Consider the following 27,945-nt stretch of genomic DNA (forward strand, 5'->3'; position numbering starts at 1 on the left):
GTGAAGAGAGGCTGCTCTGATGGACACCAGGTGTGAGGAAGGTACCTCTGATGGACACCAGCTGTGAGGAAGGTACCTCTGATGGACACCAGGTGTGAGGAAGGTACTTCTGATGGACACCAGGTGTGAGGAAGGTACTTCTGATGGACACCAGGTGTGAAGAAGGTACTTCTGATGGACACCAGATGTGAGGAAGGTACCACTGATGGTAACCAGATGTGAGGAAGGTACCTCTGATGGGGCACCTGATGTAAGGAGGGACTCTGCTGGGGGCACCTGATGGCATCTGCTGGTAGGCAACGTGGCTAGTGACGTGCTCAGGGCTCCCACTGATTCTGGATTATGGTGAGTTGAATGATTTAATTTCATATTACAAAGTAATAATAGAAATAATGCGCTTCAATCATCCTGACACCATAACAATCATGGCGCCATGATGATTGAAGCGCTAACACCAGGTATTTGGAGTATCTTTATCTGCTGATTGTCAAACTCTGGAAAACACATATTGCTATTGTGGTGTAGGATCGGGGGGCTGCTGTCCCTCCATCCCTCCCACCCCCCTTTCCCTCTCCATCTCACATTCATCTCAGACACTAACCACACTCCTTTGAGCCACGCTCCATGTAAGACCCGCCCACTATTTTACGTAAACCACACCCACATTTCACATTTTCCTATGCCACACCTATAACCGCATTCCCCACCCCCTACTTATAATACAACTCTGCCTACTGCCAAAAAGTGTCCCAATTTTTTTTTTTTTTTTACAAAGTTGCCAACTATGTATGACGTCCAGCAGGACAACATGCTGGCGTACAGCAATTGTGAGTGTGGTGTGTCAATCTGACACTCTGCATTTCCGATGGTGGTAAAGAGCCTCTGACAGAGACTTCTTACCATGTGATCAGCTGTGACCAATCACAGCTGATCATCATGTGAACCAGGAAGTGCCTGTAAATGGCTTTCCTTGGTTCACTCTGACAGGGAGAGCTGATTGGTGGCTCTCCCTGTCAGAGGGGTGGGGTCTGTGCTGATAATCAGCATATTGATTATCAGCACAGCCCCATCAGATGTGCCACCACAGCTGCCAAAAAGGGGCCCATCAGCTGCCAGTCATTGCCCCATCAGAGACGGCTGTAGGTGCCAATCAGTGCCCTACAGTAACACCTGTCAGTACCTCATCATCAGTGCTGCCCATCTCAGATGCCTGTCAGTGTCAACTCATCAGTGAAGGAGAACACAAATTTTATAACCAAAATGATGAAAACTGTTTTTTTCAAAAATGTCTGTCTTTTTTAGTTTGTTTAGCAAAAAATAAAAACCCCAGTGGTGATCAAATACCACCAAAAGAAAGCTCTATATTTGTGGGAAGAAAATTGTCCTGGGCAGGAAGGGGGTGAAAGTGCCCGGTATCGAAGTGGTTAAAATAGTCAGGGACTGCTTAGCAACCAGCTACTGTTAAGACAATGAACACTTGGTAAGAATATTAATGTTCAATATAGTGCAATGTGGTACAATGTATTGGTGTGAGTGCTGTATGATGCAGCACAATGTATAGATGGGAATATTGTATGATACAGAACGATGTACAGATGTGACTATTGTATGATACAGTACAATGTACAGAAGGGAATATTGTATGATACAGTACAATGTACAGATGTGAATATTGTATGATACAGTACAATGCTTAGGTATGAATACTATGTGAAGCGACACACTGTACTGTCAGAATTTACACAGATGCGATACGATGTAGGCATGCTTGCACTGCATGGAGTGGCTGACTGCAGAAATACACCGGCACTACCACACCTAACTGTCATATCACTTGTGATCTCCTATAGAGAACTTACAATAAAATTAAGATACAGCCCCCCATATAACAGGTCACAGCTCAGACTATACTAAGGACTAGTGATGGACGAACTTCCGATGGGACGTTTCGCGAACGCGGACCGCAAATGCGGCCGATCGTTCGCGAACCGTAACGTTCGCGGCGGGCCCCATTAACTTCAAAGGGAGGCGAACTTTGCAAACCTACAGGTCAAATTTGCAGCCACAAAATAATTACTAGCTGTGCAAACATAGTCCCACCACATGGCCAATGACATAACACATGTATGAGGTGAATCTGGGATCGACAATTACAAACATTCTTTTTTTATATGTGAAATTGTTGTGACAATTCAGGACTGTGGAGCGCATGAAGGCAATGGAGGAGAGGGAAGGTCAGGGTAGGCAAAGAAAAGGGTGCAGGAGATGATCACCAGCAGCGTGACATAGAGCAATGACACCAGCACCGTGATAGAGAGCACTGACATCAGCAGCGTGACATACAGCAATGACACCTGCACCGTGATAGAGAGCACTGACATCAGCAGCGTGACATAAAGCACTCACACCAGCACCGTGATATACAGCACTGACACCTGCACCGTAAGCATCCCCAGGAGGGAGTCGGCATAGCACAGGGATGGTGGGAGCCCCTCATAATGAGCATAGCACAGGGATGGTGGGAGCCCCTCATAATATGCACAGCAGAGGTAGAGCCCCAGGAGGAAGTCAGCATAGCACAGGGATGGTGGGAGCTCCTCATAATATGCACAGCAGAGGTACAGACCCAGGAGGAAGTCAGCACAGCACAGGGGTGGTGGGAGCCCCTCATAATAAGCAGCCCCAGGAGGAAGTCAGCACAGCACAGGGATGGTGGGAGCCCCTCATAATAAGCAGCCCCAGGAGGAAGGCAGCACAGCACAGGGATGGTGGGAGCCCTTCATAATAACCAGCCCCAGAAGGAAGGCAGAACAGCACAGGGATGGTGGGAGCCCCTCATAATAAGCAGCCCCAGGAGGAAGGCAGCACAGCACAGGGATGGTGGGAGCCCCTCATAATAAGCAGCCCCAGGAGGAAGTCAGCACAGCACAGGGATGGTGGGAGCCCCTCATAATAAGCAGCCCCAGGAGGAAGGCAGCACAGCACAGGGATGGTGGGAGCCCTTCATAATAACCAGCCCCAGAAGGAAGGCAGAACAGCACAGGGATGGTGGGAGCCCCTCATAATAAGCAGCCCCAGGAGGAAGGCAGCACAGCACAGGGATGGTGGGAGCCCCTCATAATAAGCAGCCCCAGGAGGAAGTCAGCACAGCACAGGGTTGGTGGGAGCCCCTCATAATAAGCAGCCCCAGTAGAAATATGACACCGCTCAACCTCTTCAAACAGGAGGGTACGGGTATATAGTACGGTGTGCTTTTTTTGGACAAGGAAGTGAGCCAAATGAAGAAAGAAGGTCTGTGTGCTCGATTAAAAAAATTGTTTATAGACATATACATGGTCTACTGGTCACATGTGTTGAATTCCTCCGAGATCCATGCCTCATTCATTTTTAGAAATGTGAGGTAGTTAACACTGTCGTGAGCTAGGCGAGTACGCTTATCGGTCACGATCCCCCCTGCTGCGCTGAACGTCCTTTCAGACAGGACACTGGACGAGGGGCAAGCCAACAGTTCAATTGCAAATTGGGCAAGCTCTGGCCAGAGGTCAAGCCTGCCCACCCAGTAATCCAGGGGTTCATCACTCCTCAGAGCATCCACATCGGTCATTAACCTGATGTAGTCGGACACCTGACGGTCTAGGCGTTCCGTGATGCTGGATCCGGAAGACACCTGTCGATGGGTCGGCTGAAAGAATGACCTCATAACCGAAGTCACCAACACATCTTCAAACCGGCCTCTTCTTGCAGGTGCTGTTGGATTGGTACCCGCAACTCCTTCTCTGGGAGTAGGAATTGCTCCTCTGCCAGCGCACGCAAAAGCAGAACGCAGCATTTCTCGAAGCAAGGCCTGGAAGTGCTCCATTCTGACAGCCCTCTGTGACGGCGGTAACATTTTCGCCATTTTGTGTTTGTACCGGGGGTCTAGGTACCATGTCACTGATGCCGCCATGGCTGCGACTAACCAGTTTGGTGATCTCCTCAAATGGCCGCAGAAGTCTGCATGCATCGCGCATGAGCAGCCACTGGCGCGATGAAAAAAACCCCAGCTCCCCAGAACCTGTTCTGCTGCAGAGTTCATACAGGTAGACGTTAACTGCACGTTTCTGCTGTAGCAGCCTATCGAGCATATAGAAGGTTGAGTTCCATCGCGTCGGGCAATCGCAAATAAGACGTCTGACTGGCAGATTGTGTGGCCGCTGAATGTCAGCAAGGCGAGCCATGGCCGTGTAAGATCTTCTGAAATGGGCCGAGATTTTCCTTGCCTGCCGCAAGATGTCCTGGACCCCAGGGTATTTGACAACAAATCACTGCACAACCAAGTTTAAGACGTGTGTCATTTTGCCCTGTTTCAATGCGCTAAGCAGATTGGCACCGTTGTCACACACCACTTTACCAACTGTCAAATTGAGTGGTATTAGCCACTGATCTGCCTGTGAACGCAGAGCTGAAAGGAGTGCCGGGCCAGTGTGGCTCTTGGCTTCCAGGCACAACAGACGCAGCACGGCATGGCAACGTCTCACCTGGCATGTCGAATAGGTCGAATAGGTTCTGGGGAGCTTGGGCAGTGCAGCGAAGGAGACGCTAGCAGCGGAAAAGGAGGAGTCAGCCGAGGAGGAGAGGGAGGAGGATGTAGTAGGAGGAGGAGGAGGAGAAGAAGAGCCAGGCCTGCATGCAATCCGTGGCGGTAAAACCAAATCTACACGGGTGCCACGGGTTACATTCTTGACGGCCGTCAGAAGGTTCACCCAGTGGGCAGTAAAAGTGATATACCTTCCCTGCCCGTGTTTGCTAGACCACGTGTCTGTGGTCAGATGCATATTGGCACCGACACTGTGTGCCAGAGATACATTCACTTGCCGCTGAACATGGCCATATAGCTCTGGGATGCCCTTCTGTGAGAAATACTTCCTTCCTGGGACCTTCCATTGTGGTGTTCCAATGGCCACAAATTTGCGAAAGGCCTCCAAGTCCACCAGTTTATATGGCAGTAGTTGGCGGGCTATGAGTTCTGACAAGCCTGCCATCAACCGTTCGGCAAGAGGGTTATCTGGTGTCATAATTTTTTCGAACATTAGGCCCACGGAAGCCTGCCTTTTTCCAGAAAAACGTGAGCTTGGCGTGATGGAAGGTGGAGTGGAGGACAATTGTGAGGAGAGGAGAAGTAGAAGACGAGGCTGGACGGTCAGAGCCTGGAGTGTGGCTTTGTGTGTTCCGTTGCTCCCACTGGGCTCGGTGATGGCTGCTCATGTGCCTTCTTAAGGCAGTCATCCCTAGGTGAGTGTTGGGCTTACCGCGACTAATGCGTTGACTGCAAAGATTGCAGATGGCAACGCTATTGTCAGCAGCGGACACGTTAAAAAAAGCCCACACTGCGGAGCCATGTGCCGGTGTCCTGGGAGCGCCAGATGTGACCGTACATGGTCGATGACTCGCTCCTGATACATTTGCAGTCTGCTTTGTCCCTCCTATGCAACGTAAGTTATTCCTGCTTCTCCTCCCTATCTGCTGGTCCATATCTCCCTCTGAACTCCCCTCCTCTTCCTCTCTTGTGGGCACCCACGTGACATCACTAGACACATCTTCATCGGCGTCACCTTCCCCACCGCTATAAGTAGAGATCTCGGAGTAGGCAGCAACACCGGGGACCAACCTCCTCCTTGGGCTGATCTGGGTACTGTCGTCAGACTGCTGAGTGGCGGTTGTTGCTACCTCCTCTTCCTGATCCAATACCAAGAGTGGCTGCGCATCAGAAATGTCTTGATATGGATCGGAAAATAATTCCCGTGACTCAAGCATTAGGTATGTGGTGGTGGTGGTGGTAGTGTCTTTGGGGGTGCACATAGCAGAAAGTGAAGAAGAGGGTGCAGATCGAGAGGATGAGGAGGGTGCAGAAGAGTAAGGCTGAGTGAGCCACTCAACCAAGTCTGGTGCGTCCTTTAAAGTAATTGAACGCACCTTCTGCAACTTCCCACTTTGGCTCAAGCCTGTTTCTCTTGCCCTACCCCTACCACCCCTGCGGAAGGGCCTGCCTCTTCCTCTGCCTGTCATTTTTTAAATGACCCTGTGACAAAACTCTCAGTCCCTCTACTGATAAAGGACTGCTGCAGTATAGGGCAGCAGTCAGCAGTAGTGCACCTCAATCCTATATATTGTGGATCTATACCAGTCCTTAAGGAATAGCAGACTGTACCTCACTCAACCCTATGTACTGTAGTACCCTATACCTTACCAGTTCTTAAAAGGACCTTTGTGGAACAAGTAGGTTGTGAATGATTAGCAGACTGTACCTCAGTCCCTATACAGATAAAGGACTGCTGCAGTATAGGGCAGCAGTCAGCAGTAGTGCACCTCAACCCTATGTATTGTGGACCTATACCAGTCCTTAAGGAATAGCAGACTGTACCTCACTCAACCCTATGTACTGTAGTACCCTATACCTTACCAGTCCTTATAAGGACCTTTGTGGATCTAGTAGGTTGTGATTAGCAGACTGTACCTCAGTCCCTATACTGATAAAGGACTACTGCAGCAGAAGAGCAGCAGTCAAGTATAATATTCTTTCTATATTTGGAAGAAAGAATATTATACGTGTACAAGCCTATTACCATACCAGTCCTGAAAAGAACCTTTGTGGACCTAATAGTAACAGCTACTGATTAAACTGACTGTCCCTCACTGCCTCACACACAGCTTCCTGACTGTCCCTATTTAAACTGACAAAACAGAGGCTGCTGGAACAATAACTTGAATAGCACTTTTGTGGACCTAATAGTAATAGCTAATGATTAACCACTTGCTTACTGGGCACTTTAACCCCCCTCAGTCCCAGACCAATTTTCAGCTTTCAGCGCTGATGCACTTTGAATGACAATTGCGTGGGCATACAACACTGTACCCAAATGAAATTGTTATCATTTTTTTCCCACAAATTGAGCTAATTACAGCTAGGAGTTTTATTTTTTCCTAAACAAACAAAAAAAGATGCAAAAAAAAATCATGTTTAATAGTTTGTTATAAAATTTTGCAAACAGGTCATTTTTCTCCTTCATTGAAGTGCGCTGATGAGGAGGCACTGATAGGCTGCATTGATGGGCACTGATAGGCTGCACTGGTGGGCACTGATAGGCTGCACTGGTGGGCACTGATAGGCTGCACTGGTGGGCACTGATAGGCTGCACTGGTGGGCACTGATAGGCATAGTTAAGGCGGCACTAATAGGCACAGATAAGGCAGCACCGATGGGCACAGATAAGGCGGCACTGATGGGCACAGATAAGTTGGCACTGATGGGTGGCACAGATGGGTGGCACGGATGGGTGGCACTAAGGGGCACTGATAGGTATCACTGATAGATGGGACTGATGGGCACTGATAGGTGGCACTGCTGGGCACTGATGGGCGGCATTGCTGGACACTGGTAGATGACACTGATGGGCACGGATATGTGGCACTGGGGTGCAGCACCTTTGTTGAGGCAGATTGTGGGCACTTATGGGTGGCACTGTGGGCACTGCTGGGTGGCACTGACGGGGGACACTTATTTTTTAATTGTGTTTAGTGATGAGGGGGCAGGTGGGCACTGGCAGGGCTGGCTGTGATCGGGACTGATGTCCCGATCACGGCCGCCGGTGATTGGCTCTATTTTTTTCTCCTCGCGCTGTCAGCGCGAGGAATAATAGCCGATTACCGGCTCCGTTATATCACATGATCAGCTGTCATTGGCTGACAGCTGATCAAGTGATAAGGGGTCGGGATCGACCCCTTGCTCTGATCGGTAATCAGGCGAGTCTCATCGACTCGCCGATCACAGAGCGCGCCGCGCGCGCCCCTCAGGGGGCGCGCAGGCCGCTCGTGCACGGGACTACGTCAATAGATGTAGTCCCGGCAAAGGAGATCCACGCTGTAGCCGTCATTCTATAGCGCGGGTCTCAAGTGGTTAAACTGACTGTCCCTGCAACACACAGCGTCCTGTCCCTCTCTCTACACTGACAAAAGACAGGCTGCTGCAAAGATCAGTAGCACAGCAGTGCCTCAAACCTATATCCTGAACTACACCTATACCAGTCCTGAAAATAACTTTTGTGGACCAAATAGCTAGCGATTTGGGTCACTGCAGTCTCTCCCTGCTCCACACAGCAACCTCTCCCTATAGTGACAGAAGAAAGAATGTAAAATGGCCACCGGATTGGGTGTATTTATAAGTTAGGGGGAATGTCCATGTGCTGTAATGTCTCAATTGGCTGTCCTGTACCCCATGATGGATGTGTCATCATAGGTCAAAGTTCTTTTACACAGTAAACACGGAAGTCTGCCTGGCGAACGGCAGCAATAGTCCGCCGATTGGACGGAGGGCGAACAGCCGAAATTCGCCGCAAAACGACCGCCGGGCGAACCGTTCGGCCATCCCTACTAAGGACAAGTCAGGTGAAGTGTGAGCAGAGGAGACCTGGACAGTGACAGCAGAGGACAGCCCAGAGACCCCCCATCAGGACACATGTATGTGCTACTCCTGACACCTGAAGAACATTGAGTAATGAAGAGCCCTTCCTCCACCCCAGGCACACTACACACTGTCCGACTAATAGATGCAAGAAACTACACACTATGGAGATACACTATCAGATGATCTCTCCCCTACCTCCAAAGCTGAGCCAGCACAATCTTCTGTGTTACTGAGAAAGAAGAGTGTCACCTGAGCCGTGATCACACTCTGTCCTTACTGTGCCCTGCCTCCACTCTCCACTGGGGGCACTACATCCTCTCCTCATTAGGCAGTAATGGAGAAAGCCACAATCCGGGTTTAATGATTTGTCCAGCTTTGAGATGAATGCAGAACCAGACACAGAATACAAATCCTGTACTGCCTGGGTCAAAAACAGACAGGTGACAACCCTACATACAACACACATCCCCCATACCAGTACTGGTACTATGCTAAAGTACAAGTGAAGAGGAAACTCATCCTAATGGCATGGAAATTGGCAGCGCCGCCTACTAGTGGTGGCTGGATAACACACATGGGGAAAACCTTTATTATGGAAAAATACATATACCAACATAGAGGATGCCCGAACAGGGCATCTACACAGGCGCAGTAGAGGGCAGTGCGCAGGCGCACCATCGCTGTTAGCGGCATGTCACTGCTAACAGCGATATGTTGTTAGTGGCGGCTCCCATGCGTGGGAGTGATGTCATCGCTGCTCCGGCGCTGTGAGTGGCTAGTGCAGTGATACATGGAAGAAGATGGATGCTCCGTACTACAGGGGACAGCGGTGACATTGCTGGCTCCTGTGTGATGTAACTGACACATAATGGGCTACTATGTGATGTACAGTAGCCCATTATACTTTACCTTTGCAGGGAGACAAAGAAGAAGTAAACCAATCAGGGTTTACTTTCTCTTTAAGTCCTGTAGAACTGGTATTGACTAGGCTCCCTAGAAGGCACGACAACTATGGCAAGGGATGGATGTAATCTCTTTTTGTGGAAAAAAAAATTGGCTGTATGGAGTAGGAATGGGCCCCCCCCCCCCCCCCGTTTTGGTTTGCACCAGAACATGCGAACAGGCAAAAAATTTGTGCAAACCCCATTAAAGTCTATAGGACACGAACATGAATAATCAAAAGTGCTAAATGTAAAGGCTTATATGCATGGTATTGTCATAAAAAGTTTTTGGGGACCTGGGTCCTGCCCCAGGGGACATGTATCTATGCAAAAAAAGTTTTAAAAACTGAAGTTTTTTCGGGAGCAGTGAAAGTGAAACAATAAAAGTGCAATATTTATATTATATATATATATATATATATATATATATTATACCTGGGGGCTGTCTATAGTATGCCTGTAAAGGGGCCCATGTTTCCCATGCTTAGAACAGTCTGACAACAAAATGACATTACTAAAAGGAAAAAACTAAGAAAAAATAGTTCATTGATAAAAACAGCATGGGGATTTCCTCACAGGGGAACTCCACACCAAACTTTTTAAAAAAAATGGCATGGGGTGCCCCCAAAAATCCATACCAAACCCTTAACCCAGCACCCAACCTGGCAGGTCGCAGAAAGAGAGGTGACCTGAACCATACCAGGCCCCATGCCCTCAACATTTGGATGGTGCTTTGAAGTAGCCCCTCAAAGCACCTTGTCCCCATGTTGATGGGGACAAGGGCCTCATCCACACAACCCTTGCCCGGTGGTTGCAGGGGTCTGCAGGCAGGGAGGCTTATCAGAATCTGGAAGCCCCCTTTAACAAGGGGACCCCCAGATCCCAGCCCCCCGTGTGAATTGGTAATGGGGTACCTACCATTTCACAAAAAAGTGACAAAAAGGTGAAAAAAACACATGAGCTGGTTTTTGACAAGTCCTTTATTAATTTCTTCTTCTTTCATCTTCTTTCTTCTGAACCTGGTATGCCTAGAGCCCCCACCAAACAAAACCCAAGATTACTGCAACAAACTGTCTAACTTTTTCATCAACAAAATCGAAACCATCAGGAAGACTATTTATCAGAAGAAAACAGCCAATCTCAGCAATCAAAAGCAAAAAGTGAATATCTAAACCAACATCCCACTACCGCCGAAGTTTTCACTGACCCCAATTACCGCAGACACCACTAAAAACATCATCAATAAACTCTGTGACAGTACATCACCAATTGACATCATCCCCACAAAACTACTGAAAGAATGTTCCGACATTGTGGCACCCACTATAACACACCTCATTAACCGGTCATTCCAAGAAGGGATTGTTCCCAGTGCCCTCAAACAAGGCATCGTCAAACCCCTGCTAAAGAAACCAAACCTGGACCCTCAGGACCCAAACAACGTAGGCCAATAACAAGCCTAAACACCATTTCCAAGATCATGGAGAAAGCTGTAGTACAACAGTTACGCCACCTGGATACACACAAACTCCTGGACCCGCTGCAATCAGGCTTCCGCCTGGGCCATGGAACAGAAACAGCTCTCCTCAAGATTTGGGACGACGCCCTCGAGGCAGCGGATGATGGAGAATCATGTCTCCTGGTACTGTTAGACCTCAGCGCAGCGCTTGATACAGTAGACCACATTACTCAGCCGCCTCACAGAAGTTGCAGGAGTCAAAGGCTCAGATCTTCAATGGTTCGCGTCCTTCCTAGGAAATCGTTCGCAGACAGTAAAACTAGGAGAATGCACCTCTGAATCCTGGGAAGTCGCTTGCGGAGTCCCTCAAGGATCGCCTTTGTCGCCAGTCCTCTTCAACATATACATCCGGCCACTCCTCCAAATCATCAGAGTTTCAGACCTCTGCTTCCACTCGTACGCTGATGACACACAACTTTACTTCCGTATCACCGGACAAAGAAACCATCACCAACAACTAGAAAATTGTCTCAATTTAATAGAAGACTGGATGACCACCAACTCCCTCAAACTCAACGAATCAAAAACAGAGCTTCTTATCCTACACTCAAACCATAACTCTGTAACCAAGTCCTCCTGGACACCACCCGCCATCTTTGGGTAAATCATCTCGCCAAAGACCAAGGCGAAGAGTCTCGGGGTCATTTTGGACTCACAAATGTCAATGGATGCACAAATAGGAGCAGTAGTTAGTGGTGCTCACCATCTGCTACACAGACTAATCCTGTTCATCCCACAGAAGGACAAAGCAGTGGTAGTTGGAACAGTCATTAATTCACGACTGGACTACGCAAACTCACTTTTATATAGGATTACCCCAATATCAACTTGTGAGATTACAATTTATCCAAAACATGGCGGCAAGGCTGATAACAGGGAAAAAACCCTGGGAATCCATCTCTCCTTCCCTGAGGAGCCTACATTGGTTAACTGTAAAGAATCGGATCACTTTCAAGACCCTTTGCCTCACCCACAAATGCGTGCATAGAGACGCTCCTCAATACCTAATTGAGAAAATAAATCATTACACACCAAACCGCTGTCTACGATCATCTAACAAAAATCTCCTCCTCGTTCCCAAAGCACGGTACTAATCGAAGGGGGATTGGAGATTCGCTGTCCAAGGACCTTGGCTATGGAACGCTCTACCAACCAACATCCGCCTGGAAGAAAACTACCAGGCCTTTAGGAAAAAACTCAAGACCTTCCTCTTCTAGTTGATGACAACTAAGCTCTTCACATCGCATTGAGGCGATTCAGTTTGCGTTGTGCGCTTTACAAATATTTTCATTCATTCATTCATTTCTTCTGGTCTTCCATATGTGTTCTTGTTCTGCCATCTTCTTCATCATCATCTTCTTCCTCTGCTCTTCTCGTCCCGCATCTTGCTCCGGCTTCTTCTCCACTCCGTCCACATGATCCGCCTCTGTGGGAGTCTTCAGCCGTGAGATGCTTCAATTCTTCTGACACTTCTTAAATAACGGAGGGCGGGGCCACCCAGTGACCCCGCCCTCCTCTGATGCACGGGGACTTCCCTATGGCTTTCCCCATGATGTCAGAGGGGGCGGGGTCACCTGGTCACCGGATGGCCCCACCCTCTGTTTGTCAAAAACTGGCTCTTGTGTTTTTTAACCTTTTTTGTCACTTATTTTTGTGAAATGGTAAGGATACATTTGTACCCCATTACCAATTCACACAGGGGGCTGGGATCTGGGGGTCCCCTTGTTAAAAGGGGCTTTCAGATTCCGATAAGCCCCCACCCGCAGACCCCCACAACCACCGGGCAAGGGTTGTGGGGATGAGGCCCTTGTCCACATCAACATGGGGACAATGTGCTTTGGAGGGGCTATCACAAAGCACCCTCCCAATGTTGAGGACATGTGGCCTGGTACGGTTCAGAAAGGGGGGCACTCTCTCATCCCCCTTCTTTTCCTGCGGTCTGCCAGGTTGCGTGCTCGGATAAAGGGTCTGGTATGGATTTTTGGGGGGACTCCACGCCATTTTTTATTTTTGGTGCGGGGTTCCCCTTAATATCCATACCAGACCTGAAGGGCCTGGTATGGAATTTAGGGGGACCCCCGCATATTTTTTTTAATTTTGGGTCTTGAAATCCCCATGCCATTTTTATCAATGAACTGTTATGTATATTGTCAGACCCGACAATTCATTATAGCCGTGAGTAGTTTTAAATGAGTTTTTTTCCTTTAGAAATGTCATTTTGCTGTCAGACTGTTGTAAACACAGGAAACATGCGCTCCTTTACAGGCATACTATAGACACCCCCCGGGTACGAAATTTAAAGGAATATTACACTTTTATTGTTTCACTTTAACCACTTGCTTACTGGGCACTTAAACCCCCCTCAGTCCCAAACCAATTTTCAGCTTTCAGCGCTGATGCACTTTGAATGACAATTGCGCGGGCATACAACACTGTACCCAAATGAAATTTTTATCATTTTTTCCCACAAATAGAGCTTTCTTTTGGTGGTATTTAATTACAGCTGGGAGTTTCATTTTTTGCTAAACAAACAAAAACAGATGCAAAAAAAAATCATGTTTAACCGCTTGCTTACTGGGCACTTAAAGGGGTTGTAAAGGTAAATGTTTTTTCACCTTAATGCATTCTATGCATTAAGGTGAAAAAACATCTGACACTGCCGGCGCCCCCAGTCCCCCCGTTTTACTTACCTGACCCCTCGAAAATCCCGCGCTCGCCCCCGCCGCCCTCTTCGCCGCTCAGCCTGGCCGCTGATTGGCTGGAGTGGATGGATTGAAAGCAGCGCAGCTATTGGCTCGCGCTGCTGTCAATCACATCCAATGACGCAGCGCGCCGGGGGGCGGGGCCTTGTGATACAGTGAGCGGCTATAGCCGCCGGCTGTATCACGGGAGCGCACCCGCAGTGCTTCTCACCAATGCGAGGGAGCTCGTATTAACGTGAGAAGCACCTGCGGGAGGAAGCAGAGACAGCCGCCGAGGGACCCCAGAAGAGCAGGTTCGGGGCCACTCTGTGCAAAACAAGCTGCACAGTGGAGGTAAGTATGACACGTTTGTTATTTTAAAAAAATAAAATTTTTTACTTTACAACCCCTTTAACCACTTCAGCCTCGGACCAATAAATACCTTAAGGACCAGAGGTCTTTTTGCAATTTCGCACTGCGCTGCTTTAACTGGTAATTGCGCGGTCATGCAATATTGCACCCAAACGAAATTTGCGTCCTTTTCTTCCCACAAATAGAGCTTTCTTTTGATGGTATTTGATTGCCTCTGCGATTTTTTTTTTTTGCGATATAAATGGAAAAAGAGCGAAAATTTTGAAAAAAAAAGATATTTTCTTCTTTTTGTTATAAGAAAAATCGAATAAACTAAATTTTAGTCATACATTGAGGGCAAAATTTATTCAGCCACATGTCTTTAGTAAAAAAAATGTCAATAAGCGAATATTTTTTGGTTTGCGCAAAAGTTATAGCGTCTACAAACTAGAGTACATTTTCTGGAATTTACACAGCTTTTAATTTATGACTGCCGATCTCATTTCTTGAGGTGCTAAAATGGCAGGGCAGTACAAATCCCCCCCAAATGACCCCATTTTGGAAAGTAGACACCCCAAGGAAATTGCTGATGGGTATGTTGAGCCCATTGAATATTTATTTTTTTTGTCCTAAGGGATTGAATAATGACAAAAAAAAAAAATATATATTTTTTTTACAAAAAGTTGTCACTAAATGATATATTGCTCACACATGCCATGGTTATATGTGGAATTGCACCCCAAAATACATTCTGCTGCTTCTCCCGAGTACGGGGATACCACATGTGTGGGACTTTTTGGGAGTCTAGTCGCGCACGGCACCCCGAAAACCAATCACCACCTTCAGGATTTCTAAGGGTGCAAATTTTTGATTTAACTCCTCACTACCTATCACAGTTTCGAAGGCCATAAAATGCCAAAATAGCACAAAACCCCCCCAAATGACCCCATTTTGGAAAGTAGACACCCCAAGCTATTTACTGAGAGGCATGTTGAGTCCATGGAATATTTTATATTTTGCCAAAAGTTGCGGGAATATTACAAACTTTTTTTTTTTTGCACAAAGTTGTCACTAAATGATATATTGCTCACACATGCTATGGGCAGAAGTCAAATTACACCCCAAAATAAATTCTGCTGCTTCTCCCGAGTACGGGGATACCACATGTGGGGGACTTTTTGGGAGCCTAGCCACGTACGGGACCCCGAAAACCAAGCACTGCCTTCCGGATTTGAATATAAAATGCTATAAAAAACAAACTAACCAGAGTCACCCGTAACACTTATACGGTGATCAGTGGTGAAAGGGTTAACTAGGGGCAATCAGGTGGTTCAAATTTTTATTAGGTAGTATATGGGGGTCCCTGGCGCTATATAAAAACCTGACGGGGAACCTAAATAACTAACTGGCTAACCAGCGTCACCAGTGACACTTATACTGTGATCGCTGGTGAAAGGGGGTGAAAGGGTTAACTAGCAGCAATCAGGGGGTTAAAATCATTATTGGGTAGTATATCGGGGTACCTAGCGCTATAAAAACCTGGCGGTGAACCTAAAAAAATAACTAGCTACCTAGCGACACTAGCGACACTGATGCAGCGTTCAGAAAAATTATCGCTTAGTGACACTGGCAAAAGGGGGTGAAAGGGTTAACTAGCAGAAATCAGGGGGTTAAAACCATTATTGGGTAGTATATCGGGGTACCTAGCGCTATAAAAACCTGGCGGTGAACCTAAAAAAATAACTAGCTACCTAGCGACTGTAGCGACACTAATGCAGCGATCAGAAAAACGATCGCTTAGTGACACTGGCAAAAGGGGGTGAAAGGGTTAACTAGCGGCAATCAGGGGGTTAAAAACATTATTGGGTAGTATATCGGGGTACCTAGCGATATAAAAACCTGGCGGTGAACCTAAAAAAATAACTAGCTACCTAGCGACACATGCAGCGATCAGAAAAATGATCGCTTAGTGACACTGGCAAAAGGGGGTGAAAGGGTTAACTAGCGGCAATCAGGGGGTTAAAAACATTATTGGGTAGTATATCGGGGTACCTAGCGCTATAAAAACCTGGCGGTGAACCTAAAAAAATAACTAGCTACCTAGCGACTGTAGCGACACTAATGCAGCGATCAGAAAAACGATCGCTTAGTGACACTGGCAAAAGGGGGTGAAAGGGTTAACTAGCGGCAATCAGGGGGTTAAAAACATTATTGGGTAGTATATCGGGGTACCTAGCGATATAAAAACCTGGCGGTGAACCTAAAAAAATAACTAGCTACCTAGCGACACTAGCGACACATGCAGCGATCAGAAAAATGATCGCTTAGTGACACTGGCAAAAGGGGGTGAAAGGGTTAACTCTAGGGGCAATCAGGGGGTTAAATCTTTATTGGGGGTGATAGGGGGCTACCCTGGACCTAACACTAACTGTCCTGACAGTTTTTACTGTCACAACTGACACTGAATGCATTGATCAGTAAAGAAATGATCAATGCAATCAGTGACACTGTGACTGGGGGGGGAGGGGGGGCGGGGGGGATCGGGGGGCGATCGGGGGGGGGATCGGGGGGGGTTTGTGTGCCTGTGTGTACCTACATGTCAGTGTAGTGTTGGTGCACACTTACTTTTACTGTTCTCCTCGTAGTCCGGTCAAAAAGACCGCCCCGAGGAGAATGACATCACTTCCTCCTTCCTGTGTAAACAATACACAGGGGAGGAAGCTTCTCATTGGCCAGGAGCGATCCAGAGGGGGTGGCCGAAAACCAACGGCCATCCCCTCATCACGGAGCGCTCCTGGACCGAATCGGACCGCCGTAACCAGCGGGAGGGGGTCCGATCGGACCCCCCACCCGCTGGAAGGCAATCACTTAGATGTACGTGATTATGCCTGCCTGTGCCATTGTGCTGACGTACAATGGCAATACGGCGGTCCTCAAGTGGTTAAACACCCTTCCTGACCAGACCAATTTTCAGCTTTTGGTGCTCTCACACTTTGAATGACAATTACTCAGTCATGCAACACTGTACCCAAATGAATTTTGTGTCCTTTTTTTCCCCACAAATAGAGCTTTCTTTTGGTGGTATTTGATCACCTCTGGGGTTTTTATTTTTTGCGCTATAAATGAAAAAAGACCGAAATTTTTTAAAAAAAACGCATATTTCTTTGTTTCTGTGATAAAATTTTGCAAATTATAATTTTCTTTTCAAAAATTTTGGCCACAATTTATACTGCTACATATCTTTGGTAAAAATAACCCAAATTATTGGATATTATTTGGTCTTTGTGAAAGTTAGAGAGTCTACAAGCTGTGGTGCGGATCGCACAAAATTGATCACACCTGATGTACTGGTGGCCTATCTCATTTCTTGCAACCCGAACAAGTCAGGAAAGTACAAATACCCCCCAAATGACCCCTTTTTTGAAAGTAGACATTCCAAGGTATTTACTAAGATGCATGGTGAGGTTTTTGATGTTTTCATCTTTTTCCCACAATTCTTTGCAAAATGAAGATTTTTTTTTTTTTATCACAAAATTTTTAATGTAATAGGTTATTTCTCTCACATGGCATGTGTATACCACAAATGACACCCCAAAATACGTTCTGCTACTCCTTCTGAGTATTACGATACCAAATGTGTGAGGCCGCGTACACACGCGCGGACTGTTGGCCCAACTTTGTCCGTCCAACAGTTTGAGCGAACAGTCCGCTCAAACTTAGCATGGACGGACATGGCCACACACGACGGACGAACAGTTTGCTGAAACCGTGCGCGATGACGTGAACGGCACGTACGACGGGACGAAAAATACGACGTCCTATACACTGCAATGCAACCGTCCGACGTGGAAATCCTTTCTGAGCATGCGCGAGACTTAGTTGGCCGAACAAGCCTACACACGAGCGAACAGTCCGCTGAAACCTTGTTTCAGCGGACAGTTTTTCGGAATTTCCGTAAGACCTTGTTCGGCCAACTGTCCGCTGAAACTGTCCGCTGAAGCCCCACACACGAGCGGACTGTCCGCCCAAACACTGTTCAGCGGACAAGGTTGGGCGAACAGTCCGCGCGTGTGTACGCGGCCTGAGACTTTTACACAGCCTGGCCACATACAGAGGCCCAATATTGAAATAGCACCATCAGCCGTTCTAGGAGCATAAATTACACATTTCATTTCTCAACCACCTATTACAGTTTTGAAGGCCCTGGAGCACCAGGACAATGGAAATGCCCACAAAGTGACCCCATTTTGGAAAGCTAACACCCCAACGTATAATCTATGAGGCATATTGAGTCATTTGAATGGTTCATTTTTTTCCCAGAAGTTTTGGGAAAATGTGGAAAAAAAATGAAAACGCATTTTTTTAACGCAAAGTTGTCCATTTATAAGATATTTCCAACACATAGCATGTACATAGCAAAAATGACACCCCAAAATATGTTCTACTACTCCTCCTGAGTATAACGATACCAAATATGTGAGACTTTTACACAGCTTGGCCACATACAGAGGCCCAACATGCAAGGAACACCATCAGGTGTTCCAGGGACACATAGCATGCACATACCAAGAATTACACCCCAAAAATACATTCTACTGAGAAAAGAGTAAACAAAAGATTACCTGTGGTTTTAGCAGCGCAGTTGTCCACAGGATGATAGCACTGGTCCAGGCAGCAGGCAGGGACTTGGTCAGCAAAAGTGAACACAATTTTCCAGGCAACAGGCAGGTATACTGTCCATAGTCAATATTGGCAGCAGGCAGGGATACTGTCCATATAAAGTCCAAGGTCAGTGCAGGCAGAGATCGTCAGCATTGCCAAAATATTGGTCCTGGTAGTAGGCAGGAACATGGTCCATCCATATGCTGTGGTCAGTTCATGCGACAGGCAGAGGCATGATGGTATAGGTCCTACAGGCAGCAGGCAGAAGTAGGGCCTTGTTCAGGACAGAATGGGGATAGGGGTAGAGGCTTCTCCCACCCAAATCTCTTTGAAGCCTCCGAGTCTCCAGACCCTAATCTAGGAATGAGAAAACAAAGGAAATTGTCTTCTTCATCCAAAAAACTATTCTGGAGCCCCTCACATATGTGAGACCCCTGTTATGAATCCCACTAGTCCACAGAGGGTACAAGATCAGTCCAAGAGGCAGGCAAAAGGCATGGTCAAACAGTCCAGGGTCAGTTCCAGATCAGGCAGAGGCATAAACAGAATCAGTAGGCAGAAGCGTGGTCGAATAACAAGCCAGGGTCAGTTCCAGATCAGGCAGAGGTATGTACAAAATTCAGTAGGCAGAAGCGTGGTCGAATAACAAGCCAGGGTCAGTTACAGAGCAAGCAGAGGCATAAGGGGTTTGAAGGTAAATGGCAGGAAGTGAGGGTTATGGTTACCATACTTCACTAATAATTCACTGAAGTATGGTAACGGCGGAAACAGTCACCTATGCAGAGGCCTGGTTGGGAAGGGCATTGGGCACAGTGATAAGTGGTGTCTCTTCTCACTCCTCGTTTGCTGCACACCAGACATTTTTTCTGATGTCTTAGGCCTGTTGGTCTGGGAGGGATTTTGTCAGGAAAGTGGCGTTCGGAGAGTCTGCTAATTACATCGGATTGAATGTTTTGTGGTGGGCCGTTGGGGTATATAAGGGCAGTGGTGATTTCCTCCTGGTAGCCAAGGAAGGGTATGGGTCTTTCTGTGGACTTACGATAAATGACATATGTGTTGTATATGGCCAAATTAAAGAAATAAATTGCAATTTTTTTATACCACTTGTATGTTCTTCTCGTGGCAAGATAGGGTTCGAGCATCTGGTCGTTCAAGTCGACACCTCCCATGAACATGTTGTACTCATGGATACAAGTGGGTTTTAGTATTGGGCCATCCCTCCTGGTGATCTCAACAAAAGTGTTGTTGTGGATCGAAGAAAGCATGTAGACATCCCTTCTGTCCCTCCACTTCACAGCCAAAATTTCCTCGTTCCGTAAACTCGCCGCTTCGCCTTTTCTTAGCCTTTTGTTGACGAGGCTTTGAGGAAAGCCCTTCCAGTTCGTCCTTACGGTGCCACATGCTGGAGTTTGCATTCTATGGAGGTTGCGGAACAGGGGTAAACTGGTATAAAAATTGTCCACATACAGATGGTAGCCTTTCTCCAGGAGTGGGTTTATGAGTTCCCAAACAACTTTTCCACTCGATCCGATGTATTCGGGGCAATTAGGGGGATGTAGCTGGGTGTCCTTCCCTTCGTATACCATGAAGGAATATGTATACACTGTGGCTCGATCACACAACTTATACATCTTCACTCCATAGCGGGCCCTTTTGGAGGGAATAAATTGCTTTAGGCCCAGCCTGCCAGAAAATGTTATCAGGGACTCATCCACACATATGTGTTGGTCTGGGGTAAACAACTGGGGGAAAATCTGAGAAAAATTATTTATTAGCGGCCGAATTTTGTAAAGTTTATCAAAATTTGGGTCATTCCGGGGAAGGCACTGGGTATTGTCATTAAAGTGTAGGAATCTCATTATCGTTAGATATCTGGTCCGGGACATTATTGAGGAAAAGATGGGCATGTGATAGATGGGGCGGGATGACCAATATGCACATATTTCATTTTTATTGTTTAGTCCCATACAAAATGTGAGGCCCAAAAAAATTTTAAACTCCTCCACTGTTAGGGCTCTCCACTTGTAGGGACGGGCATAAGAGGAAGTTGGGTTACTTTCAATAAATTGTTGGGCATATAGGTTGGACTGGACCACAATGGATTCAAGCATGTCCTCTGTAAAAATTAGGTGGAAAAAGTCCATCAGGGAAAAATTGTGTGTGTCCACCTGGACTCCTGGGTTGGCAGTGAAAGGGGGAACGTTGGCTTCTCCTGAGTTAGGAGGAAGCCACAAGGAGTTCTGGAGGGAATAGAGAAGGCTGGCATGGGACCTAACCCTTTGGGGCCGAGTTGACACCCCACTTGTACGTGGCCTTTGCCGAGGTACTGTGGTGCCGGTGGATGGCTCTGCGGTGCTGGTGGATGGTACCGCCTCCTCACCAGTGCGCCTTCGTCTGACGGACGGACTATCATCTTCCTCCTCTGAGGCTGTCATTGTACCGCTGCTGAGGACAGGCTCGTAGTCCACGTCAGAGTCACAATCTGAATATGAGGAGGAATCCGAAGCGGAAACCTCCCCGTTGCTCTCGTCGGCTGCAAGGATATCATATGCCTCCTCAGCTGAATATAATCTTTGTGACATTTTTATTGATCACAAATGGCACTGACAGGTGACGCTGATCTGGCAGATGACACTGACAGGTGACGCTGATTTGGCAGATGACACTGACAGGTGACGCTGATGTGGCAGGTGACACTGACAGGTGACGCTGATTTGGCAGATGACACTGACAGGTGACGCTGATGTGGCAGGTGACACTGACAGGTGACGCTGATCACAGGTGACACTGACGTGGCAGGTGGCACTGACAACACGTGGCACTGACAAATGGCACTGGAGGCAGATGGCACTGGAGACAGATGGGGCTGACAGATGTCGCTGACAGATGGCACTGAGGCTGGCACTGGCAGATGGCACTGGCAGATGGTGCTGGCTATTTGCTCTGGCAAATGGGGCTGGCAGATGGCACTGTGGCTGGCAGATGGCGCTGGCAGGTGGCACTGGCAGGTGGCACTGGCAGGGGGCACTGGCACTGGTGGCACTGGCGCTGACGGCACTGGGGCTGACGGCACTTCAGCTGAAGGATGGCACTGGCGTTGGCAGGTGGCACTGGCAGGTGGCACTGGCACTGGCAGGTGGCACTGGCGCTGGTAGGTGGCACTGGCGGCACTGGGGCTGGCGGCACTGGGGCTGACGGATGGCACTGGCAGGTGGCACTGGCGCTGGCAGGTGGCGCTGGCACTGGCGCTGGTAGGTGGCACTGGCACTGACGGCACTGGGGCTGACGGCACTGGGACTGACGGATGGCACTGTCGCTGGCAGGTGGCGCTGGCAGGTGGCACTGGCGGCACTGGCACTGGGCTGACAGATGGCACTGGGCTGACAGATGGCACTGGCACTGGGGCTGACAGATGGCACTGGGACTGACAATTTTCACTGGGACTCACACAGATACAATGTTGCACTCACAGGTCGCTCTCCCTCCTCACACGCTGTCTCTGTGTGAGGAGGGAGAGACACGGCAATGGGAGATGATCTCATATGTTTACATTTGAGATCATCTCCTATTGGCAGCTTCGATCGCTCTGTGAACGGCCGCTTTGATTGGCCGTTCACGGCGATCTGTATTTGGCGCGCATTGCGGAAGTAAACACCAGGCCATCCAGGGACGGCCAGGCGAAGGAAGCTGCCCGCTCTAAGGCCGTCATTCGGCCATAGGGCGGGTGGGAAGCGGTTAATAGTTTGTTATAAAATTTTGCAAACAGATCATTTTTCTCCTTCATTGAAGTGTGCTGATGAAGCGGCACTGATAGGCTGCACTGGTGGGCACTGATAGGCTGCACTGGTGGGCACTGATAGGCATAGTTAAGGCGGCACTAATAGGCACAGATAAGGCGGCACCAATGGGCACAGATAAGGCGGCACTGATGGGCACAGATAAGGTGGCACAGATGGGTGGCACTAAGGGGCACTGATAGGTACCACTGATAGATGGGACTGATGGGCACTGATAGGTGGCTCCGATAGGTGGCACTGCTGGGCACTGATGGCCAGCACTGCTGGGCACTGGTAGATGACACTGATGGGCACGGATATGTGGCACTGGGGTGCAGCACCTTTGTTGAGGCAGATTGTGGGCACTGGTGGGTGGCACTGTGGGCACTGGTGGGTGGCACTGTGGGCACTGCTGGGTGGCACTGACGGGGGGCACTTATTTTTTTATCATCTTTATTGATGAGGGGGCAGGTGGGCACTGGCAGGGCTGGCCGTGATCGGTACCGATGTCCCGATCACGGCCGCCGGTGATCGGCTTTTTTTCATTCTCCTCGCACTGTCAGCGCGAGGAGGAATAATAGCCGATTACCGGCTCCGTTATATCACATGATCAGCTGTCATTGGCTGACAGCTGATCAAGTGATAAGGGGTCGGGATCGACCCCTTGCTCTGATCGGTAATCAGGCGAGTCTCATCGACTCGCCGATCACAGAGCGCGCCGCGCGCGCCACTCAGGGGGTGCGCAGGCTGCTCGTGCACGGGACTACGTCAATAGACGTAGTCCCGGAAAAGGAGATCCGCGCTGTAGCCGTCATTCGGCTATAGCGCGGGTCTCAAGTGGTTAAGCATTATTAAAATCACTGCTCCAAAAAAAACGCCCATTTTAAAAACTTTTTTGTCCATTGATACATATCCCCGGGGGCAGGACCCGGGTCCCCAAACACATTTTATGACAATGACTTGCATATAAGACTTTAAAATGAGCACTTTTGATTTCTCCCATATACTTGTTCAGGGTGTTCCACGGCTTTCGAATTTGCCACGAACACCCCAAATTGTTTGCTGTTCAGCGAACTGGTGAACAGGCGATGTTCGAGTCAAACTCAAAGCTCATCCTTAGTATGGAGTAATGTGATGTGTAACACCTCCAGAGGTTACTGTTATGTATATCTGCATAAGGATGAAAAAGTCATTTATATAAATGTGCATTTGAAGATGATGTTTAAACAAATGTTCAATAAAAACCTTTTTGATTTAGAAAAATAAAGTACAAGTGCAGTCTGAGGAAGCCCCCTCTAGTCTCCAGCGTAGATTGCTGATAATCCTCCACAGAAGATGGAATTGTCTGTGATATTTATGTAAATCTGAGTGATGATGAGATAATAAGAACTACAACATGGACAGTGGATGGACTCTGAGATCTCCAAATCTGGAATGCACAGAGCAGAGGACAGGAAACGGCTTGTAGAGAGTTCAGATCAGCAAAGTAATAGAGTTCCTGCAGACAGAAGGTGACAGAGACAGGACACCAGAGATCACACATCCTTCACACCTCTCCAGTCTCATGGCGACAATCCACTGATCTGTATTTACACATCAGATCAGCAACAATGTATCAATAATCTTTATTGAATGGAAGAAAAAAGCTGCAAAAAATGTTAGTGATATTATACTCAATGCCAAAATTATCATATCGCAGCCGACCAATCATTAGATGTGGCGGCTGCATTCTTTTTTTCCCCTCTGTTATCTCCTGGTGGTCTGGCCAGTAAGACATCTCCAGTATTAGTGAGACACAACTCTGGAGGAATGAGAAAAGGAGACACAGTAGCATTTTTAGTCACCTGAATGCTTGTGATAAATGTATTAGCAGATTTAGATACACTAACAAATTGAAGCCAAACTCCAGCTCACACTTTATATAGTCAGTTAGTTTTTTGGGGATAAAAGCTTTTCATGAATAAATTAAAGCCGATCATATTAATCACCACTGCCAGTGCTAAATGGTTTATCTCATCCATGTAAACTGATACATTCTGCTGGAGATCTTGTGCTTTTAAAAAGACCTTCTGGCTGATTCACCAAATGACAATAGAAGAAAGACAAAATAAATGAAATCTTTTCCAGCATCACATCTCAGGATTGCTGATCTGCAATATAAGAAATGTTTGTAGAGTAGAGAGAAGACATCCGTCCTCCGAGGACACCAGCAAAACACTGAGGCATGCTGGGAGTAGGAGGGATTATCCCGCCCACAATTCTCTCATTTGTCAGATTCTCCTGTAGGTGGCAGTATAACCCAAACTTATCTGAACTGCTGTGTCCCTGATTGGATGAGAAGGAAAGGGAAGTGTGCTGTGATTGGTGGGTTTGGGACATCACAGAACAGATCTTACAGGACAAATGACCAATGAGGAGGAATATTTCCTGTTATATAATCTGATATCTCCCATCATCCTCCATTGTGCAGTGTCACTTCTTAGTTGGTAAAGTCCTACAAGAAGGTGACAGGATGGTGTCAGGTCCATCACACACAGTACAATCTGACCATACAATCTTTGTACAATCAGCTTTATATCTTCCAGAACCTCGTAATATGAGGACCTACCTAAACCATCATATCAGTCTCTATACAATCAGACAGATCCTCACTCTACATACTTGTTGGAAGATCGGACAGAGATTGTACAATCAGATTGTAATGTGTGTGGTGAGATTAATAGATATCCTGGAGGATGCCGGGAAATAGTGTGAGAGAATTCTGCTGAGATCTGATGACTGTTTTTATTCTTTCTTCTAGCATTGACTACTACCGCTTGTCAGAGAACACAAGAAGAAAACTAAAAAAGCTGAAAAAGCTCCGACCAGAAATTGAAATTTCTTAATGATGACCCCGGAGGAGGAGATTCGGCTACAGCTGTGAATGGAGGAGGGGGAGGGGACATTGCTGTGAATGGAGGAGGGGGGAGGGGACATTGGTGTGAATGGAGGAGGAGACATTGGTGTGAATGGAGGAGGGAAGAGAGGACATTGCTGTGAATGGAGGAGGGGGAGGGGACATTGCTGTGAATGGAGGAGGGAGAGGGGACATTGGTGTGAATGGAGGAGGGGGAGGGGACATTGGTGTGAATGGAGGAGGGGGAGAGGACATTGCTGTGAATGGAGGAGGGGGGACATTGCTGTGAATGGAGAAGGGGGAGGGGACATTGCTGTGAATGGAGGAGGGGTAGGGGACATTGCTGTGAATGGAGGAGGGGACATTGATGTGAATGGAGGAGGGGGAGGGGACATTACTGTGAATGGAGGAGGGGACATTGCTGTGAATGGAGGAGGGGGAGGGGACATTGCTGTGAATGGAGGAGGGGACATTGATGTGAATGGAGGAGGGGGGAGGGGACATTGATGTGAATGGAGGAGGGGGAGGGGACATTACTGTGAATGGAGGAGGGGACATTGCTGTGAATGGAGGAGGGGGAGGGGACATTGCTGTGAATGGAGGAGGGGACATTGATGTGAATGGAGGAGGGGGAGGGGACATTGATGTGAATGGAGGAGGGGGAGGGGACATTGCTGTGAATGGAGGAGGGGAGGGGACATTGCTGTGAATGGAGGAGGGGGAGGGGACATTGCTGTGGATGAGATATAAATCTGAACAAAGCCGACCCCAGAGGAGAATGGATGATCACAGATGAAGTAATACACCAGGACAGGACGGGGGATTCTGTTTTGTAATGAAGAAGAGAAAACTGAACATTTCATATATAATGTGACTCGGGGAACACAGCCGGCATTTATCTGTCACCCCGGTATTTATCTCACACAGCCGGCTCCCCCTCCCCCATGGTGGGGGGATCCGTGTTCTCCGGAGTCTCCCCCCAATGTGTCACTGCCGGCCTTTCCACACGGACTCCGTGTCCCCCACATGGACTGATCCCTGCAGGAGAGATGAGAAGGGGGTTTGTATGAAGCTGTGTCTGGAGGAGGACAATACAGGAGGACTCATCAGAAGATCCATCAGCCTGGGAGCCCCCAAATCAGGGGACAGAGGAGCCCTTGAAGAGTGCTGGGGGGACCCCGATGGGGGATGGGATGGAGGTTTCTGGTACTATTCCTGTATACTATCACACACTTCATGTATTCATCATTACATACACAGCAGGGATTGGGATTCCATTCTCTAGAATACGGAGGGACATTCTATATATAATGGATAGAAATAGAGAAGCAGCTATTAGTTTGGTGATATTATTGGGGGACATTAATGGGGCGCAGACCATATACTGCACATCATATCACAGGACATTCCGGGGTCTTCATACCATTTCATGCGGTTTTATGATGTAATAAATAAAATGTAATGTGAACTTTTCCTCCTCAGATCCTGACTGGTGATACTTTGTAATATAAAGACATTTCTCATCTCCCTGTAATGGGAGGAGATGAAGGGATCTGATTGGTGGATACGATCATCAGGGTGGCTGTTTTTTGGTTTTGATTTGAAGTCAATGGGACACATCACCCCATTACTGGCACTTTTTTTATCAGAAAAACACAGATAATCCTATTTTTGGCTGATAATTTTCAGTGACTGATATTTTGGTACATCTCTAATTTATATCCTGTTAATAAAACGTGTTATGTAAACATGTAATGTTTCTGGATGTATTTTTATATGTTGATCCTTTTGAATGTTTATTTTAATGTAAATAAAAGAGTTGGATCAAAATAAATTCCCACCATAAATTGAATCTCCGATCCCCAGGAAATCATTTCTGACATAAAACAAGTAGCGGGACCCATTGACTTCGGGGACATTTTATAAAACATTTCTTCTCGGAATGTCAGAAGTTTTTGTAGAAGACAAAACAAAATTCTCTGTAATTCTTCTCACAGATTCAGTTCTGTGTTGTCGGCTCCATCTAGTGGGCAAAATGCAGAATAGTTTTCTGAAATCCCTCATTTGGAAAATGATACATTTTGGCTACTAGATGGCGCTCATGATACAGGGATTCATCTACACTATATGACCAAAGTAAAAGTATCCCTGTTGTAGCGGGCCCACTCCACAAGGGGGCCGGCAGCATTACAGTTCATTTCTGCATGTTAAAGAAATTAGGACTTTCTAAAATTTCCCCTCACTTTTACTTGCTTGGAGGTGAGTGCAATGGAGGGTCTTTTTCTTAATTTTCGGGGGTGTGTGTACTCTGTAGTCCCGCACTCATCTACTGCCATATAGTCCCAGTGTTGTGTTGAATACTGTCCCCCTTCGGATAGTCTCCGCCCTGTAGTGCGCTTGCGCAGTACGGAGGACAAGGAGCCGCCGAAAGTCTCCGGAGATAAACGGCGCCTGCGCACTGAGCCCCGGTTTACACCGCCCCACCATCCAAGTGGACATAGAGTTATAATAAAAAAAATTGACGAGCGAAGTGAAGCTGTGCTCAAAGCGTGGCGAGCGACTCTATGTCCACTTGGATGGTGGGGCTTCAACCTGGACGCAGGCGCCGTTCTTCTTCAGAGACTTTCGGAGTCTCCGTGTCCTCTGTAATGTGCGAGGCCTGCGCCTGCGCAGCCCGGG

At 47.6% G+C, this 27,945-nt stretch overlaps 1 protein-coding gene across 1 annotated transcript in view; it reads left to right on the top strand.

Annotated features, from left to right (window-relative positions):
• Positions 1-27,118, top strand: part of LOC143961345 (NACHT, LRR and PYD domains-containing protein 12-like) — a 310,399-nt gene extending 283,281 nt beyond the window's left edge. The window contains exons 12-13 of the mRNA XM_077470615.1: positions 25,171-25,596; positions 26,029-27,118. Of these exons, the coding sequence (XP_077326741.1) occupies positions 25,171-25,255 (85 nt within the window). The 3' untranslated portion in view covers positions 25,256-25,596; positions 26,029-27,118. The remainder of the gene's footprint in view (positions 1-25,170; positions 25,597-26,028) is intronic.
• The last annotated feature ends 827 nt before the right edge of the window (positions 27,119-27,945 follow it).

This window comes from Lithobates pipiens, unplaced genomic scaffold, assembly GCF_037356315.1.
Source record: "Lithobates pipiens isolate NorthernLeopardFrog02 unplaced genomic scaffold, aLitPip1_a1.2 Scaffold_112, whole genome shotgun sequence".
NCBI lineage: Eukaryota > Metazoa > Chordata > Amphibia > Anura > Ranidae > Lithobates > Lithobates pipiens.